This window comes from Leucoraja erinacea, chromosome 10, assembly GCF_028641065.1.
Source record: "Leucoraja erinacea ecotype New England chromosome 10, Leri_hhj_1, whole genome shotgun sequence".
Classification (NCBI taxonomy): Eukaryota; Metazoa; Chordata; class Chondrichthyes; order Rajiformes; family Rajidae; genus Leucoraja; species Leucoraja erinaceus.
Genome location: NC_073386.1, coordinates 37,468,196 through 37,487,102, shown reverse-complemented (window position 1 = coordinate 37,487,102; position 18,907 = coordinate 37,468,196). Strand labels below are relative to the sequence as shown.

Here is an 18,907-nt window from a genome sequence, read left to right as displayed (position 1 = left end):
TCTCGGAATCAATACTTTATGTTATAACAGTCACTGTATTCAAGGAACAATAACCAACATATGTGCACGATACTAGGTCACAAACTTTCATTTTACATCAGCATATACACCACTGAAAACCTGCTTTGTAGAAACTCAGAGCACATATGTCCAAACACCGATTTAAGACCACTGTGCATTTGAGTGCAGGTCTCAAAATATTTGCTCACAAGTTAAATGTTCAGAACAGATGTAGCAGGTTTAAGAAAGCAGCAGCTAAACTGATCAATGAAACCTTTCACTCTGCCCACTTCTGCAATGCAGTCCAAACAAAACACCCACGAGACCACAGGCCGGGAGCCCCCCAGTTGCTTCTGAGTTACCTGCGTACATTCACACTGGAGCCAAGCAGTTCACGTTCGTGCCAAGCCCTCATTAACAGAATGAAAAATTTAGTGTAAATTAATTTAGACTCAAATGAAAATATATTCCCTTATAAATAAAGCAACTCTTATTTTGGTCGAGGGGGTCTCAGAGTTGAAACGCATTAAAGCCAACTGTGGAATATGTTGTATGTTAGTTTGATTTGCCATACTTTTCCTCAAAGAGAAATATAAATGCAGTCTTTGTTCTAGAACGTGTAAGTGAATATATGCAGTGGGAGGCAGGGAAACTGCCAACTTGTGGCTACAAATAGTCCATGTCCACCCATCATGCAATACAGTTCAGTGCAGACAATACGTGTCTGCTTTGTGCTGTAAATGGTGGCCTCGGTTAGCTCTTTCTAAAGTTCTAAGCAATAAAACATTACAGAAACAACTTAGCAATAAGAATCCAAGATACTGTTAATCCTATCATTCATTAAATAGCCACACCTGTTTTGACAGCACAAATATGCCAAAGACTAGAGAAACAAGGAACTCCAGATGCTGGTTTACAAAAAAAGCGGGTCAGGCAGCATCTTGTAGAACATGAATAGGTGACGTTTTGTGTCAGACCATATTAGACTACTTGGCTCTGATTATTAATGTAGGTAATGCAACTGTTTTGTTAGAGTCATAGATTCATACAGCAGGGAAACAGGCCATTCTGCCCAACTTGCCCATGCTGACCAAACTATCCCATCTACAATAGTCCCATCTGCCACGTTTGACACATATCCCTCTAAACCGTCCTGTCTATGTACTTGTCTAAATGTCTTTTAAATGTTGTGATATTATATGCTTCAACTACCTCCTCTGGCAGCTCACTCCATATACCAACCACCCTCTGTTTTAAACATAACTAGAGGGGAGGATTGTCTAGAGTCTTACTTAGTTTAAGTAGGAACTTGTGAATTCCATTTTACTTTACAAGACAATATTTCCCTTTGGATAGCGTGGACATTGTTGGCAGTCCAGCGATCACCCCATACTCTAGGACTATCCTACACACTAGGGACAATTTACAATTTTACCGAAGCTAATTAACCTACAAACCTGTCTTGGAGTGTGGGAGGAAACTGGAGCACCCAAAGAAAATCCACACAGTCACGGGGAGAACGTACAAACTCCATACAGACAGTACCCGTAGTCAGGATCAAACCCGGGTCTCCGGCGCTGTAAGGCAGCAATTCTATTGCTGTGCTACCGTGCCACCCATTAGTTAAAGTATGATTTGAGCAATATTAATCTCAGGAAAGAATAACCAAGGGCAATATAATAGGTCTGTGGTACATGTTGCATACCACAGATGTTGTAATATGTTGTACATGGGAATGCATGGAATGGATGGACATGAATCACGTGCAGGCATTAGAAATTAGTTTAACTTGGCATTATGATCGGCATGGGCATTGCAGGCCAAAGGGATTATTTCTGTGCTGCACTGTTCTATGTGTTGGTCAGGGATGTGGTTGCAGACACACACACAAATACATACGTACACACATGCAGAGAGGCCACTGTGTAATGTTGGCTGCCATTAAACTGTGGGCATTTGGTAAGAGAGCAACAGCTACAGATAATGGTGGAAGTAGGTTCTGGGGGGTGATGGATTCACCAGAGATCAGAGAGAAAGATGGTTGGATGAAGCAGAAGCAAGCTGGATTGTATGACAAGCACAGTCAGGATCAAAGATCTTAAAGGTCATGGCAGCTATAGAAAAAGTACGGAAATGGTAAGGGGGAAATTAAAACAAAAACCCGAAGGAAATAGATATTTGTGGGGCGTAAGTCCCGAAATAAAAGCGAGGAGCCAGGTGTTTCGGGAGGTACCTTTTATTATGTCCTTCTTGGTATCAGTGATGGCCGCAAGAGGAAGATGGCACCCAAACCCATGCCTTTTATCCCTCTAGCTAAGGGCCGCCTCTGGACTCAACCATTCCCGTGCCGAGGGGCTTGATAGTTAGGATGGCCCGACCCTTGAGAGCCGCCACAGGTTTAACAAAAAAAAGGAGGGGGCAGCGATCGCTGCGTGTCCGTGTCGGAGGGAAGGGGGGAGGATGGTTTGAGTTCCTCTTTCCCCTGACTCAGTCTGAAGACGGGTCTCGACCCGAAATGTCACCTATTCCTTTTGTCCAGAAATGCCGCCTGACCCGCTGCATTTTGTGTCTATCCTTTAATCTCTCAACCTGATGTAGCAGAATCTCCCTGAATTAGCTTGACGCCATGATTGAAGCCGGTTACGGAAATGGCGCTGAAGATTACCGATGACCCGACTACGGCTTTTTAGCGGAGTGGACCATCTTGCTCGCTATAAGATCTTTGGTCAGGATTACTGTGTGAAATATATGCGTCACATCACAGTAGACACAAAAAGCTGGAGTAACTCAGCGGGACAGGCAGCATCTCTGGAGAGACGGCATGGATGACGTTTTGGGTCTAGACCCTTCTTCAGACCGTCACATCACAATTACGGAAACAGTCGGTGTTCTATTTACATTATGTCAATTCACGGTTCTAGGCAACAAAACAAAGCTAAAATTATGGGTATAAATGAAGCTGCAAATGGAGAAATAATGAGAATGACTGCAAACACACACAACATTGTGAAAATATCTCATTATCAACGGCCTTTCATCCCTTCATGAAGCACTAAGTGCAACAGCAATTTGGACTCTACAGTCATGTTTCTCCGATCATTAAAGTAATAATGCTGCAGAGAAACCCAGTGTGCTGTGTAGCTGGGCAGAGGCAGAATGAAAGCTTCTCTGCCCTTGATTTTGGCTGGAATATGGGAAGAAATGACTGACCTTAGGACTTGCTGTGAGTGAGGTTCTAACAAGGGTAGATGAGTGTTTCATCTGGAATTGGGCAGAGGGTCACAAACTACAATTGATTTCAGCTCCTGCACCCTGAATGTGAGCCCCAAAGCCAATATTCGGTGGAGGGGAAGTGATTTCTTAGCAGGCACCAGACTTTGTGTAATTTGATGGCTGATAAAGTGTTAGCAGCTACTGAGTTCTGACAAAGAGCCACATAAAATATTACTACATCACATTTTTGAGCATTTATACCTTTGCTACAGTAATCTTCAAAGTTGATTCTTTTTAATTTATATAATATATAAAAAGGCGATACTTAATAAATATTAAAACACTTAATCGTAGACCATGCACCTGACTATGTGTAAAGTGGATTTGTATCAGATGTGCCTAATGCTGGCAGGGAATTCACTAGTCTAATCTAATCTGCATGCCTGGGGATGCCTGAAGAATTGTTTTATTCTGACGAATGAGCTGGGATGGGTTTGCCATTATGTTCGAGTGAATGTAGAATGCCATCTGATAGTGCACAGCAGATTCAATGTGTTACACATATACAATTAATTGAGAAACGGAACAAAGGGTTGGGTGATGTGAAGGTGTGTGTGTGTGTGTCTCTACTTTCCACTATGCCGCAAAGAATGTCCCTGCTGAACCGAGGTCGGCAGATTTCCCAAGAACACTAGAACATCACTAAATGTCACCATTCACTTCTCAGTCTTGTGATTATAGGGACCAAGAGAAGTCTGAATCCCCAATACAAAGAATGATGCTCTGGCTGATGGTGGGCATCAGATGCCATTGCTAAACTATCTCCATTGACCAGGTCCTTCACAACAAACTAGGCACATAGTAAGTGCAGGAAGGAACTGCAGATGCTCGTTTACACCAAAGATAGACAAAAGATGATGAGTAATTTGACGGGTTAGGTAACATTTCCAGAGAAAATAAATAGGTGACGTTTTGGGTGGACACCCTTCTTCAGACTAAAGAAGGGTCTCGTGCATAAACGTCAATTATTCCTTTTTTCAAGAGATGCTGCCTGCCCGCTCACGTACTCTAGCATTTTGTGTCCATCTAAGGTAAATAGTAATTTGCTCTATACATCAACCCTCAGACATCCATTAACCATCTTGTGAAGGGGACCAATATCATAGCAGCCAGCCTCTTTCCAGGTGGGAAATCAGTGCCTTTATAATTGGTCCATTCAAAACACGAGGAGGCATTGAGTTAACATGGGTGCAAGTCATATCACAAAACACATGATCCTATTCCAATATCCCAACAGAATCCACTGCCTATTCAATTCTAGACTTGGCAATGCGTGGCGACTCTATGTACCAAATGAGCATTGAATAAAGCTGCCTTTGGTTCACCAAAAATGGAAAATCCCCAGCAAAGCAATCTCCATACACATGGGGGCCCCAACCAGCAGAAGGTACAGCAATGGCAGAAGATTTAACGCAAACACCAGCATCACCATCCAATCTTTCCCCTGATTCCTCCAGCTTCTCATCAAAAAGTTAAAATCAAGTGATCCACATGTTTGGCTGACATTACCCAAACAGCTTCATTGTTTTATAGCCATACCAGAGTTAGCATGGGGTTTAACAATCTCCACAAAACAACTGCAGGCAGCCAAGCAACATTCAACCCAGAAGGTTGTGTGACCTGCTGGCGAAGGAGGGGAGGGGGGTGCGGGGGGGAGAAGATGGGAGGGGTAGGGAATGGCCACAAAACACATTCCTCTGTCAGAACTCTTTATGTTCTCCATAGTCATTGTACAGCACTGTCAGGAACTGTTCCTCACAGATCTTTTTGACTTCTGTGTTCAGCTCCTGCCAGTTAATTCCCGGGGGCTTCATTTCGCTGTAGCGGCAGGAGAGATACTTCAAGGAGAGACGGCGAAGGGTGATCTTGGGCTCCCACAGGAGGCTTCTGCACCAGTTGCTCAACTCTTCCAATTTGGACAGGATCAGACCAGCCTTCCTGTAGGTGATGAGTGGGTGAAGAGAGAGGGATAGGGAAATCAGGGAGAGACAACAAAGGGGTGAGTTGTAAATCGAAAGGGAGAGTGGGGGAGAGACAAGGGCAAATTAAATGATGAGGGTGGGAGGGAGAGAGAGAGCGATGGGGGGGGGGGAGAACGAGAGGGGAGGGAGAGAGGGAGGGAAAGAGGGCGAGGGGGGGAGAGAGAGAGAGAGAGAGATAGAGAAGGAGAGAGAGAGAAAGAGACCAGAGATAGAGAGAGAGAGAGCAAAGAAGGGGAGAGGACAAGGTAGACATAAGAAAAGCAGAAATGTTATGATAAGGGGCAGAGATTGAGAGTTCAAAGGTGGGAGAGAGAAAAAGAGGAAGTGCAAAGGCAAGATGGAGGGGAAAGCAGTGAAAAGAAAAGGAGAGAAGGTGATGATGGACCAATAAGGAGGAGTGGTGAAACAGAGATGGACATACAGATGGGAAGAAGAATAAGTAGCATTAGGGTTTAAAGAGAATTTGTACAAATGGGGGTTTGATCAAATATTATTAAAACTTTCAACTTGCAAACTCAAATATTTTATGGCTTCAAATTGTGAGCCGCAGTAGTTTGGTTGATGACCATGGAAATGTAACAAAGGCTCCTACCATTTCATTCCGGTCTGTATTGACAAAGTGTCCCATTGCACTACTGGACCAGCACACCATCAGAAATGTTGGGGACCGTTGTTCTGCAGAACTTGAGTATTTAATTTCAGCCAACTCTTTGGAGGGCTGCTGAGAGGGAGAATGTGCAAACTCCGTTCAGACAGCACCCATAGTCAGGATCGAATCTGGGTGCCCTCCACCGATGCCCTCCACCGAAAACGGTGTCTGAGACGGGCCGGGAAGATCATTAAAGACCCCTCCCACCCCAACCATGGACTGTTTGCCCTCCTCCCATCAGGGAGGCGGTACAGGAGCCTCAGGTCTTGTACCAGTAGGATGAGGAACAGCTTCTACAATAATACCATCACATTGCTGAACTCGGAGTCCCGCCGATAGACTTCTCCAGTCTCTCCGTCCACATTGTTCGATTATTGTTTGATTATTCTGTATTTTTATTTTTATTTCTATATTGCACTATACTACGGACAAACGCTAAACTGCATTTCATTGTACCCATACTCGTATTTGTGCAATGACATTAAAGTTGAATTGAATTGAATTGAATTGAATTGAGAGAGTGACAATAAACTAAACTAACCAACTTGTGTGAATGGGTTTGGCTGTTTGCATACTGTATCTCTAAACTAAACTAAAGGATTGTCTCAAAGATAGAACTGCTGTGACCAGCTTTTCCTTGTGCATTGGGTGAAGTTTAGCATGACAGAGCTTTCATAAGTGGGTTAGACAGTATCATGAGGCATCCCCAAGCCGAAGAAATACTGCAGTGAAATGCACCTTCTGTGAAATTAATGAAATTTGTGCATGCAATTTCTTAGTAAATATTCATTAAAAACAGGCTTAATACTGAACATGGCAAAGTTATTTGAAGGATATACCTTAACGATAAAGTTGAGCAGGTTGATCATATTTATAGCCCTTCACTGAAATACAGCCGCTAAACCTCCCTAAAACCTGTGCTTCGCTTTGATGTTTTTAACTTAAGCCGAATATTTCCAATGAACAAGGATTGAAAAAAACGAAAAACCCAAGGCAAAACTACAACCAGGGAAAACAATTTTAAAGTAGAGCAGTGTATTGCATTAAACCCAGTGATCAAGTTCAGCTTATACACCAGAAGCATTTGCAGCTTCTCCATTGTTCAAAGGCATTGGCCATTAGACTTTAGAGATACAGGATTGAACCAAGGTCTGTGGCGCTGTAAGGCAACAATTCTTCCAGCACTACACTGTTGCTACTGAAATGTACTTGGTTTCCATGTCTTTCTATGGCCTTCCCTTCCTTCACCCTAAACCTTTATCAGTAAATTCAGAATGGTTTTCTATTTCTGAGGACACTGGTTCCTCATTTCAGCAATTCTGCAACATACTCTTCATCACGGACTCTGTAGGTCTGACAAACCCACCACATGCTTTAATTAGTTGGAAAAAAATATGATCTTGTGTTTTTGGAGGGCCCATTCATTCAGTATGATTCTCCTGCCTTATGGCAACAACATACACCTATTGTATCATTATAGCAGGCAGGTGTGTGGTATAGTTAACATTGAAAGACCAATAGAGAGAAGGATCAGAGAAGAGGTTACAACAATAATAGTTAATCCTGAGAGTGTTCTCCATGTTCAGAATGATACTGCTGTAAACTGGTCATAGTTTATCATTTGCTCAATTATTGAGGAGAGAAGCAGTGGAAATTGTGAATGTGCACAAAACACAGATAAAGGCAAAAGGAGCCAAAACATGAGTACTGTAAGCCATTGAGGTTTGGAGCAGAAGACCATGGGCTGAAATTGTTGTTGGTACATCTGTGCTCTACTTTTAGTTTAGTTGAGTGATACTGGGTGGAAACAGACCCTTTGGCCCACCGACTCCGCACCAACTAATGACCACGCAAACACTAGTTCTATCCTACACACTGGAGACAATTCACAGAAGACATTTAACCTACAAACCTGTACGTCTTTGGAATGTGGGAGGAAACCGGAGCACCCGAAGAAAACCCACACGGTCACAAGGAGAATGTGCAAACTCCGTTCAGACAGCACCCATAGTCAGGATCGAATCTGGGTCTCTGGCGCTGTAAGGCAGCAACTCTACCACTGTGCTGCTCTGCCACTGTGCAGCCCCTGTGCTTTGGTGTGCTGGCACTGAAGTGTTCTTGGTTATGCACAGAAACATATTTTATGTATCTGTGCTTGTGGTTGATGCCCAGCCATCCATCCATCATGTGTGGGAAAGAACTGAGACGTCTGAAGAATGGTCTCGACCCGAAACGTCCCCCATTCCTTCCCTCTAGAGATGCTGCCTGTCCCGCTGAATTACTCTAGCATTTTGTGTCTATCATCCATTTATCATGTTGGCTCAATGTTTCTCGCTTCATTGGCACAGCCTGACCTGCTGGGATTGTTCCACAGCCCTTATATCAGCACCTCCTAACACAGAATAAGAAGTGTAATCATCGCCTAACTGCCCCACTGACCCAGCCTATCTGGTCTTACTCCATCACAGCTATTCCCTTTACCCTATCCATCCAGCCCACTTCCTACATAGTAAATTTGCAGCTGCATTTCGGAGAAGAGCTTGATTTCGTCACATTCCCAGGTCAGACAAAGTGTATTCAAATTGAAACATCAAGTTTAGTTTAGTTTATTGTCGCATGTATTGAGGTACAGTGAAAAGCTTTTGTTGTGTGCTAACCAGTCAGCGGAAAGACTATACATGGTTACAATCAAACCGCCCATAGTTAACAGATAGATGATAAAGGGAATAATGTTTAGTGCAAGATAAAGTCCAGTAAAGTCCGATTAGAGATAGTCCAAGTTATAACATACTTTGTTTCAGATTTTCAGCATCTGCAAGAATAAGATTAGCAGATGTACAGGTACATCAAGACGTTTAAGTCACAAGTCACAATCTGACTTGGAAACAGATTGCCACTAAAACAATAAAAAAATAAAAAAATAAAAACTTGGTGAAATTAGGGATGGGACATTAGTACTTTGATTGAAAGATACAGCACAGGAACAAGCCCTTTAGCCCACCGAGTCCACACTGATCATCGATCATCCATTACTCTAGTTACTATGTTATTTCAGTTTAGCATCCACTCCCTAGACACTGGGGTCAATTTACAGAGGCTTACAAAGCTGCATGTCCTTGGGATATGGGAGGAGCCTGGAGCATCTGGAGGAAACCTCTGCGGCCACAGAGAGAATGTGCAAGCTCCACACAGACAGCACCCGAGGTCAGGATCAAACCTGAGTCTCTGGCACTGTGAGGCAGCAGCTCGATCATCTGTGCCACTGTGGTGCTCTGTCACCCATGAGGAGTTTTTTAATTCATCTTTCCCTCTCCTTGCCCAGTTGAATGTCATGGTCTGTCTCCCTGTAAATAGTTGAAGTTGACTGACCTTGGTCCCAATTCATCTTCACAGCGCCAAGTAAATTCTCCAAAGTGCTCATAGTCCTGGTTGTAGTGATAATAGACACGGTGTAGTGTAGAGGAGCCCAGATCCATTAGCGTATTGTATGCAGTTTGCTGTTCCTTTCCACTTGTGTAGCCATTGAACAAGTTATAGATTTTGTCAGCAATTTCTGCAAGAGAAATCAAAGTAAATTGGTTAACAGGGGATACAAGGAAATGCAGATAGTGGAATATTGACCAGTGTGAAGAAGGGTCCCCTCCCAAAACATCACCCATCAATTCCCTCCACAGATGCTGACTGATCCATTGAATTTAGTTTTTTTAGCAATACAGCATGGAAACAGGCCCTTTGGCCCACTGCGACCCTGCCAGCCCATTCACACTAATTCCATGTTATCCACTCCCTACACACTAGCAGCAATTTACCAAGGTCAATTAACCTGCAAACTCTGCGGGATATTGGGATGTGTGAGGAAACCAGAGCACCGGGAGGAAATCCACGCAGTCACAGGGAGAACGTGCAGACTCCACACAGAAAGCAGCCGAGGTCAGGATCGATGACTCTACTCAGTTAGTCATTGCCATTGTTGAATAATCATTGGAGGGAACATTAATATTCAAATATGTAAAAAAACGAATGTAAAAGGGGATCTATTCCAGGCAGCTGTAATAATGAGAGCAAGCACTAACTGAGTAAATTCATAGTTACACAGAGTGGAAACAGGCCCTTCGGCCCAACTCGTCCAATGCTGACCGAGCTGCCCCATAATGGCCGTCCGAAGGAGGGGTGCGGACCCCCCTTTTTTCCCCCTAGAGTAATAAAAAAATCGCGCCGCCACCCCCCAGCTATTATTTACCAGGCTTTGTCCTGCCCCTCCTCTCTTCCAGGTTTCTCCCAACCTCCCCACCACAATCAGCCTGAAGAAGGGTCTGACCCAAAACGTCACCTATCCAGAGATGCAGCCTAACCCACTGAGTTACTCCAGCAATTTGTGTCTTTTTTTGGAAGCTAGCATCTGCAGTTTCTTCTTTCAATGGTCGTTTGGGTTAGACAACACTTTTTGTGCAAGGGTTGTGCAAGATGTTTTGAGGTTGGCAGATTATGTTTTGAGTTAGAGGGCAGCATTTTCACCCGGTGGGTGCCCAGACTTCACAGAAACTCATCGATTGGAGAGTCCAGAAATCAAACTACTGAGAAAACTATCCTAATTTTCACAACCTACTGATATCAGATGGCATGCATTATTGATATTTTGAAGGCAGCAGCTGAAGAGTAATGTGTTTTAAATTTTGATGCTGAACCTTCAGGTGAACTTTGCCAGTTGGAAGCTTTAGCCAGGAAACTTCTTTTTGAAGTCCACATTTAGAAGGAGAGCAAGTGGCATCTTTATTGTTCCCCGTATCAGCCCAAGGAGAGAAATGTGAATTTCATTGTTTGATGCTCTTATCTGTCCTGTACAATTTAAATCACTTGTTTATGCCTGGTATCTATCTGCTGAGTGTTCCATTTGCTTTGCATAAAAAGAATTACGTGGTAATATTTGATGTTTTCCAATAGACAATTTGCAGAGAATGTTATCCAGGGAGCTTCAGGAGCCTCTGGATAAAAGTTATGGTTCACAGAAATTATCATATGTAATTAGATACTGGAAAGTCGGTAACTACAACAATATACAAATCAACACAAATGAACAAGAGGGGCAGTGCAGTGGTGCAGCTGGTGGAACTGCTGCCTCTCAGTGCTAGAGACCCGGGTTCAATCCTGACCTTGAGTGCTGTCTGTGTGGAGCCTCCACGTTTTCTCTGTGACCACGTAGGTTTCCTCCGGGTGCTACTGTTTCCTCTCGCATCCCGAGCACATGCGGGTTTATGGGTTAATTGGCCTCTGTAAAATTCCCTAATGTTCAGAGAGTCGATGAGAAAGTGGGGTAACATAGACCTCGAGTGAACGGGTAATCGATGGTCGCCGTGGACCGAGGGGCCTATTTTCATGCTGTATCTTTCAATGATTCAGTGAAGACACAAGAGACTGCACATGCTAAAATCTTGAGCAAAACACAAAGTACCGGTGTAACTCAGTGGGTCAGGAAGCATTTGGGGAGGGAATGGACAGGTGACATTTCGGGTCAGGTCCCAGAATGCAGACAAATAAATGGACAAGAGGTAGGGTGTTTAATGATTATATAGAACAGATGGTGAATGATGGGACCAATACGTGGAGATTATCCAGGATCTGATGCATTTATGCAATCAAGAGCCTGTTTAACCAAATAAGTTGCTGTCTGAAAGGTACCTTTAGCCTTGACATCATCCACGAGCGGACAGGGCACTTTGACAGCAACTGCACTTGGCCTGGAGCGCCTCCCAGTGTTGTCTACGGTCCACAAGGTAAACCTGGGTTGAACATAAAAGATTCCCAAAGTTAGCTGATAGACAATACAGTTAACTTATTTATCTTCAAAATCTGGGCAGAAGTGCACACTGGCACCTGCAAAATGTGGCCGCTACAGAAGATACTAGCTAGACTGAAACCAGCTGCGAATCAGCTGGAATCCAGTTCAGAACAGAAATAGCACCAGCCAACATCTAAGCAGAAGCAGATCCGTGTTATATATTTAGACAGTTTGGCAGAACAGGTGGTGCACAAACATCACTTGTAAGAATGAACAGAGCATCAGACAAGAGTCAGACCAGATGTGGCTCCGCTCGAGATGCTTTGATTTCACACATAATCTCTCCCCCTTATACTGCTGCTGTCCCTTGCAAAACAGAAAGTCTCAAAGCACAATGTAAGAGGTGGTGCAAAGGTAACTTTGAGTGAAAAAATTGATAGGCTAAAGAGTCAGCATGTTTTCAGAAGGGAATATCAGAGTTAGTGGAAGTAGGCTCAGTGTGTAAACCTGCACCTGCAGTTGCTTGTTTCTCCATACCAGAGTTTGTTGCACAATGGCGCAGCTATAGAGTTGCTGCCTTAAAGTGCCAAAGACAGTGGTTCGATCCTGACTATGGGTGCTGTCTGTATGGATTTTGTACATTCTCCCTGTGACTCTGTGCGGTTTCCTCCCACATTCCAAAGGCGTACAGGTTTGTAGGTTAATTGGCTTCGGTAAAATGGTAAATTGTCCCTCGTGTGTATAGGATAGTGCTAGTGTACAGGGTAATCACTGGTCAGAGTGGACTGAAGGGCCTGTTTCCATGCTGTATCTCTAAAATCCTCTAGCGGGTCGAATTTGCCCCCTGGGCCAGGGGTCTGGAACTCTGGCCCGGCTGGAGCGAGCAGACCCATTCCCATAGCTGACTTCCGAGGCCAACTTTGTGGGCCGGTGTCTCTGTTGGTCCAACAAAATGGATAATCCAAAAAGACTCTGGGACCAAAGGTGTGGGAAAATCGGTGGTGGACCTGTAGCTATTGTTTTTATTAATACCCAACACACTTCTGATTTAAGACATTAACATGCCAATGTGAAGTGTTGCACTTTGTCATGTCAAACTGTGGCAGGACTTACACAGTAACTTAAGTGGTAGAGCCCATGAGAGTTTTGCAGAACAGAGAGATCTGAAAATGCAGGTGCATGTTTCCCTGAAAGTGGCGAGTAAGGTTGTATAGTGCAGTGAAGAAGGCATTTGGTGCACTTGTCATCATTGGGATGGAGAACGAGAACAAAAAATAGACCGTAAAACAGCAGTACAAGTCATGGTGGGACCACACTTGGAGCACTTTGTGCAGTTCTAGTCACCGGACTATGGAAAGGATGTCACTAAATTAGAAAGAATGCAAAAGAGATTCACCAGGTTGTTACCTCAGCTTGTGGGCTTGAGTTATAGGGAGAGGTTAGTGTGAGAGTCTAGGACCAGAGGTCATAGCCTCAGAATGTTCCTTTAGGAAGGAGATGAGGAGGAATTTCTTTAGTTAGAGGGTGGTAAATCTGTGGAATTCATTGCCACAGAAGACTGTAGAGGCCACGTCAGTGGACATATTTAAGGGATATGAGCCAACAATAAGTCAATGAGGCTAGCCCAACATGCCAAATTTGTCAGCATGGGTAAGGTGGGCCAAATGACATGTTTCCATGCTGTACAGCTCTATGACTCTGACTCAATTGCACTGAAGTTCGATAAAATCCTAATGAACTAGGTGAGATTAAAGTGCAGATGAGAATTGGGGTCCATATGAGTTTAAGGGGAGCATGTGAAACAGGAGAATGTAGAAACAGGGAACCACAGATGTTGGTTTACAAAAAAAAAAAATGCTGGCAGAACTCACCAAGTTAGCTCTTATATCTGCCAACATGTCTTTCAAAAATGCTAAATCTCTGGAGAAGATGAATAGGTGACATCTTGATTTGAGACCTTTCTTCAGATTGAAACAGGCATTTTTGTCTGTCAATGAGAGTTTAAATGGAGCACAGGAAATATGGCCCTGGTGAGTTTAGAGGGAGCACAGGTCACTGTGAATATAAAAGTATGTGTAAAAAAGTACCTGAGTGAATTTAAAAGAGCATGAAAGTCAGGGTACTAGGGAATTAAAGGGAGCATAGGAATAGTGTCTCAGTGAGTTTAAAGGGAGCTCAAGAAACAACATGTAGTGACTAGATGCTATACTATCGAGACTTCTGAACAGTAGGTTCAGTAGGTGCTTTACATTTTTCAAAAATATCAACAGTCAGTTCCAAATGGAAGTGTCAGTGTTTTCCACTTCAGTGCCATCGGTCCAACTTTCCAATGCCAATCAAGATTCCCCATCTACACTCGTCCTACCTGCCTGCATTTAGCCCATATTCTTCCAAACTATTCCTAACCATGTAGCTGGCCAAATGTCTTTTAAATGTTGACATTGTACCAGTCTCACTTACCTCCTCCGGCAGCTCGTTCCATATGCCCACTGCACTTTGTGTGGAAAAAGTGTTGTGTTGCCCCTCAGTTTCCCATTAAATCTTTCCCCTCTTGCCCTAAACCTATATCCTCTGGTACAGCAAAGAGGGGCAGAATAGAAATAAACTCTCAACATTCTAAATATTAATTTATACTCTCTAAACTCGGAGTTGTATTTCAAAATAATCTTGATGGTGAAACTTCCTTTTGAATGGAGGAGCCTTGGGTAGTTGAGACTACATCCATCTCGGTTACCCATTTTGGTTGTATTCCAAATGTCTGGTTGCAGAAGGCGGATATGCTTAGATTATAAGACAGCAGAGGTAAGTTTAGCTACATAGTTCAATAATAGACTTCCTTTGTACTCACCACACAAAAATGCTTCAACCCAGAGTGAGAAGCTCACTGACACTTGGACTAGTCAACACTTATGAAGAATTGAGTGAGAATTCAATGTTATTATTAAACACCAGCACAGGTGCTTTGGACTGGAATAAGATTATACTTTGGAATGCTTGGTTCGACCTTTGACACCACCTCCTTTCACCAACTAGTCTGACCACATGTAAAGTTATTCATGTAGGTTAAGCAGGGATAGAGCAAAGATTTTAAACCTGCAAATCTACTGAACTATGTCAATACTTTGCCTGAGACTGTAGCTTAATGTATGGGCTGTTACTGACGTACATTTGAACATCAGCCCAGCTGGTTTGAACTTTTACCCTGGGCTCAATGTAAATGATTTAGATCATGCCTACCAAAAGATCAGAGGTGTTCAGAGGATAAAAGGCATAAAGAGTCAATGTCAAGAATTTTATATTAATTTGTTCGTAGCATGATAATTAATTGGATGACACAACATGCGATTGGTGCTGCTGGATGGTACTAACATTTGGTACTATAAATATATTTAAAAGATATTTGGACAGGTGCATGGACAAGAAAGGTTTATAGGTATATGGGTAAATACGGGCAAGTGGGGCTAGTGTAGATGGCATCTTGGCCACCACGGGCAATTTGGGACGAAGGGGTTTCCACGCTGTATGACACAGGAGTTCCCTTCACCGGTAAAGCTGCCGGGTTTCTGACACCGTAACCTGGCTGCTTGTCCAAAAGCATTACTGCTCTCTCTTATCAGCCCTCCAAAGTGAGGGCTGAACTTATATACACAAGTTTTGCAGAACAATGGTCACTGACATTTCTGCCAAAGGGCCTGTTTCCACACTGTATAACTCTGTAACATGTTGATAACAATCCCAGACCACAGTTTACTCTATCAATAGGATATTATTTTGGTATATGCTTTTGATATATTAAAATCCAAATGGAATATGTGGTATCTTAGTGAGAATTCTCCCAGAGATTACATATCTTACATTGATACTTCACAATGATCTAGAAGGAGGACTATTAATGTGTGGAGTCCATGTCTGATCTTGCAGCAATTCTATTCTACACCCCCCCCCCCCCCACCTCTTTAGTCAGAGGATGGTGAATCTGTGCAATAATGTGCCACAGACAGCTGTGGAGGCAAAGTCAATGGATATTTTTAAGATGGAGATAGATAGATTCTTGATTAGTAAAGGTGTCAGGGTTTATGGGGAGAAGGCAGGAGAATATGATTGAGAAGGAAAGATAGATCAGCCATGATTGAATGACAGTTTCAGTCTGAAGAAGGGTCCTGACCCAGAACGTCACTCATCCTTTTTCTCCAGAGATGCTGCCTGACCTGGTGAATTACTCCAGCATTTGTGTTCGTCTATGAGAGTAATGTTAATAGTGCTGAATCCTTCCCCTTTGGCTACGTGGGCATTGTGGAAAGTGTGGCTTGCTGACGGGTGTGCTTGGGCACAACAAGGTCAGGCATGGTCTTGCACTTCACACTGAGCACTGCGAGATCACTGCCCAGATGGAGTCAATAGGTTAAGGCCAGCGTATTGGTATTGGTGTATTAGCATTACATGTATCGAGATGCAGTGGACAACTTTGCATTGTACACAGGCAAATCATACCAGACATGAGAACATCTGGTAGAGGAAAAGAGAAGATAAACAGACTGCAGAATATAGTTTACAGCTACAGAGAAAGTGCAGATTAAATAAAAAGTGCCAGGGCCGCAATGAGGTAGGTGGGAAGACCTGGAAATTCATCCTCAGCAGGTGAAAGAGCTGCTGAGGAATCTGATGGCAGTGTGGGAAGAAGCTGTTTTTGAATCGGATGGTATGTGCTTTCAAGCTTTTGTATCTTCTGCCAAACAGGTCATAGCTGGAGTCAGCAGAGAGCAGAGGCAGGCCAGGGGACAGAGTGTGTTCCCCACCCACAAGGTGAGTGGAGCTGTCTCTGTGGGAGGTAGATCATCTCCCACACCACTGCCTGACTGCCTTCAACATGACTCCTCACATCAATCAAGATATTGGAGTTCCATCTTCCGATTACTTCAGTAGAACTGGCCAGTAGTTCTTTCAAATTGCCTCTCTACTCAAGCTTAGGTATTAAGGATCAAAAGGCTAATCACATTCACAGCTAATGCTGTTTTCTTTCGAGAGCATTTGTTGGGAAAGGAATATTGAATAGCCATGAGACACAGGAACCGTGACTAATCCTTCTCGTCTCTGGTCCAGTTACAGCATCTAATTCCATCCATGATGATGGCCATTAATGCAGTAAAGCTTGGGGATCAAATCCGGGAACTTGCTGTGCTGAGACTCAGTGGCACGATCACACACAGTATGCATTAACCATCAACATTATCAAAACCTTGTTCAATTATTTATCCATAAACAATGGAAACAAACTTTAAATACCACACGTGTCAAAACAATTTCTAAATTGCAACGTTACTGGATTAGACATAAAATGCTGGAGTAACTCAGTAAATTCAGACTTCAGTCTGAAAAACTTCACACCAGTCTGAAGAAGGGTCTCTACCCAAAAGGTCACCTATTACCTTTCTCCAGGGATGTTGGCTGACCCCCGAGTTACTGCAGCATTTTATGTCTATCTTTGGTGTAAACCAAGCTTTGCAGTTATTGACTTGCTCTATATCCCGATTGGATTTAAAGAATAGTTCAATGGCTTCATCCCAGCATTCGAATAAATGATAAATTATCAAGGCTGAAAAATCAGATGCCTGTGCCAACTTTATATAATGGAGGGTCTCTCTTGCCTCTCTTGCCTCAACAACATCAAAAACACTGAAGGCACTAATCTTACCATATTGCTCAGGCTGGTGTTGTTAGTATGGTTTTCCAATTTAAATACATGCACATGTTTGCAGTTAGAGAGTCCGAGTCTTGAGCATCAGATCCAAGAGACAGTGAGCGATATGGCTACATAACATCTGCAGGCACCATGACCATCAGCTCGTTTGGCACAAGCCCCATGTTCAAAACATTACCCACTTGCGCTCAACCACCTTCTATCTCAGTATCGCCCATCTGCTCCAAATTATTCCAAACAGATGATAGAACCTATGACCTCTTTCAAGTTGAGAAAGCATTAACTCTCACAAAACTGGCTGCTGAGACTTTGGGCAACATCAAAAATCACCTTAACCATGTGGCTCCCCTCTCAACATATCTACGTCGTTGATGAACCATGTGAGTGCTGAGTTCCTCACACCGTTCTCAGAGCCAAGCACAACCAATGCAAAGTTTGCCATTCCCTCCACATCCTTCACCTCCAGAACTCTCCAACGATCAATCCTAGACATTCTTCTCCTTCTGCTGCAGTTGGTATAGCCACTGATTCACAGTACCGGACCCAGGTTCAATCCTGACCTCGGGTGCCGTCTATGTGACTGCAGGGGTTTCTTTGGGGTGCTCTGGCCTCCTGTTGATAGGTTAATAGGCCATAATAAATTATCCCTACTGTGTAGATGAATGGTAAACGTGGAGAAAATAAAAACTGGGATTATTGTTAGTTAACCGTAAATGGGTGATTGATACTTGGCGTGGACTGTGTATGCTAAAGGACCTGTTTCTGTGGCTCTATCACTCTCTTCAATGTGCTTTCGGTAAAATCCATCTCTGTGAACTGTCTTTCAGGATTGGTATGCACCAACCAGAACAAAGAGACCAGACTCTAGTACCACAGTCCCAGTATTTGTCATTCTCACTGTATTCTGGTCAACAACAAATGAAGAGCACATTAAACATTGTGAGACCATTCATGATTAAATAAAATAACTTAGAACATGCACTAATTAAATATCAGGCCAAATAATAAAGTCACAATTCACAACTCCTCAATCCTTTCGTCTCACACCTTCTGTTTTTTTCATCTCTGGCCCCTGTTCAACCTTCGCCTGCCTAACAACCCCCCCCCCCCTGTGTTCATCTATTACCTGCCATGCTTTGCCGTGCCTCTCCTCTCTTCCAGCTTTCACCCCTCCTCCCTTTCCCCCCCCCCCCCCCCCCTCCCCCCCCCCCCCCCCCCCGCCCCTCCCCCGCAGAATCAGCCTGAAGAAGGAAACATCACCTATCTATATGATAATTAAACTTGTACTGAGGTTACACAAGATAACAGTGGAATTTAGTACCCTGATGGTTATCGCTGCCATGGATTGATGACAGCTGTATACTCTCCACATGTTTATGTGTGATGGACAATAAAATGCAAGTCTATTTTTCAGCACATCAACAAAACAGTCATCAAATTTGAGTTCACCATGACCTGTCAGTCCAAATGGGCTCAGCAGTTAATGAGGGATTGTGCTTTGTCTCCAGACTGATCTGATTATGTAGATG

The 18,907-nt window shown here is 43.4% G+C and overlaps 1 protein-coding gene across 1 annotated transcript in view; it reads right to left on the bottom strand.

Moving 5' to 3' along the window:
• astn1 (astrotactin 1) overlaps nucleotides 1-18,907 on the bottom strand; it is a 1,772,582-nt gene continuing 1,753,675 nt past the window's right edge. Inside the window, exons 21-23 of the mRNA XM_055641960.1 lie at nucleotides 11,581-11,681; nucleotides 9,274-9,457; nucleotides 1-5,211 (exon numbers count right to left, since the gene is read on the bottom strand). Coding sequence (XP_055497935.1) covers nucleotides 4,974-5,211; nucleotides 9,274-9,457; nucleotides 11,581-11,681 — 523 coding nt within the window. The 3' untranslated portion in view covers nucleotides 1-4,973. The remainder of the gene's footprint in view (nucleotides 5,212-9,273; nucleotides 9,458-11,580; nucleotides 11,682-18,907) is intronic.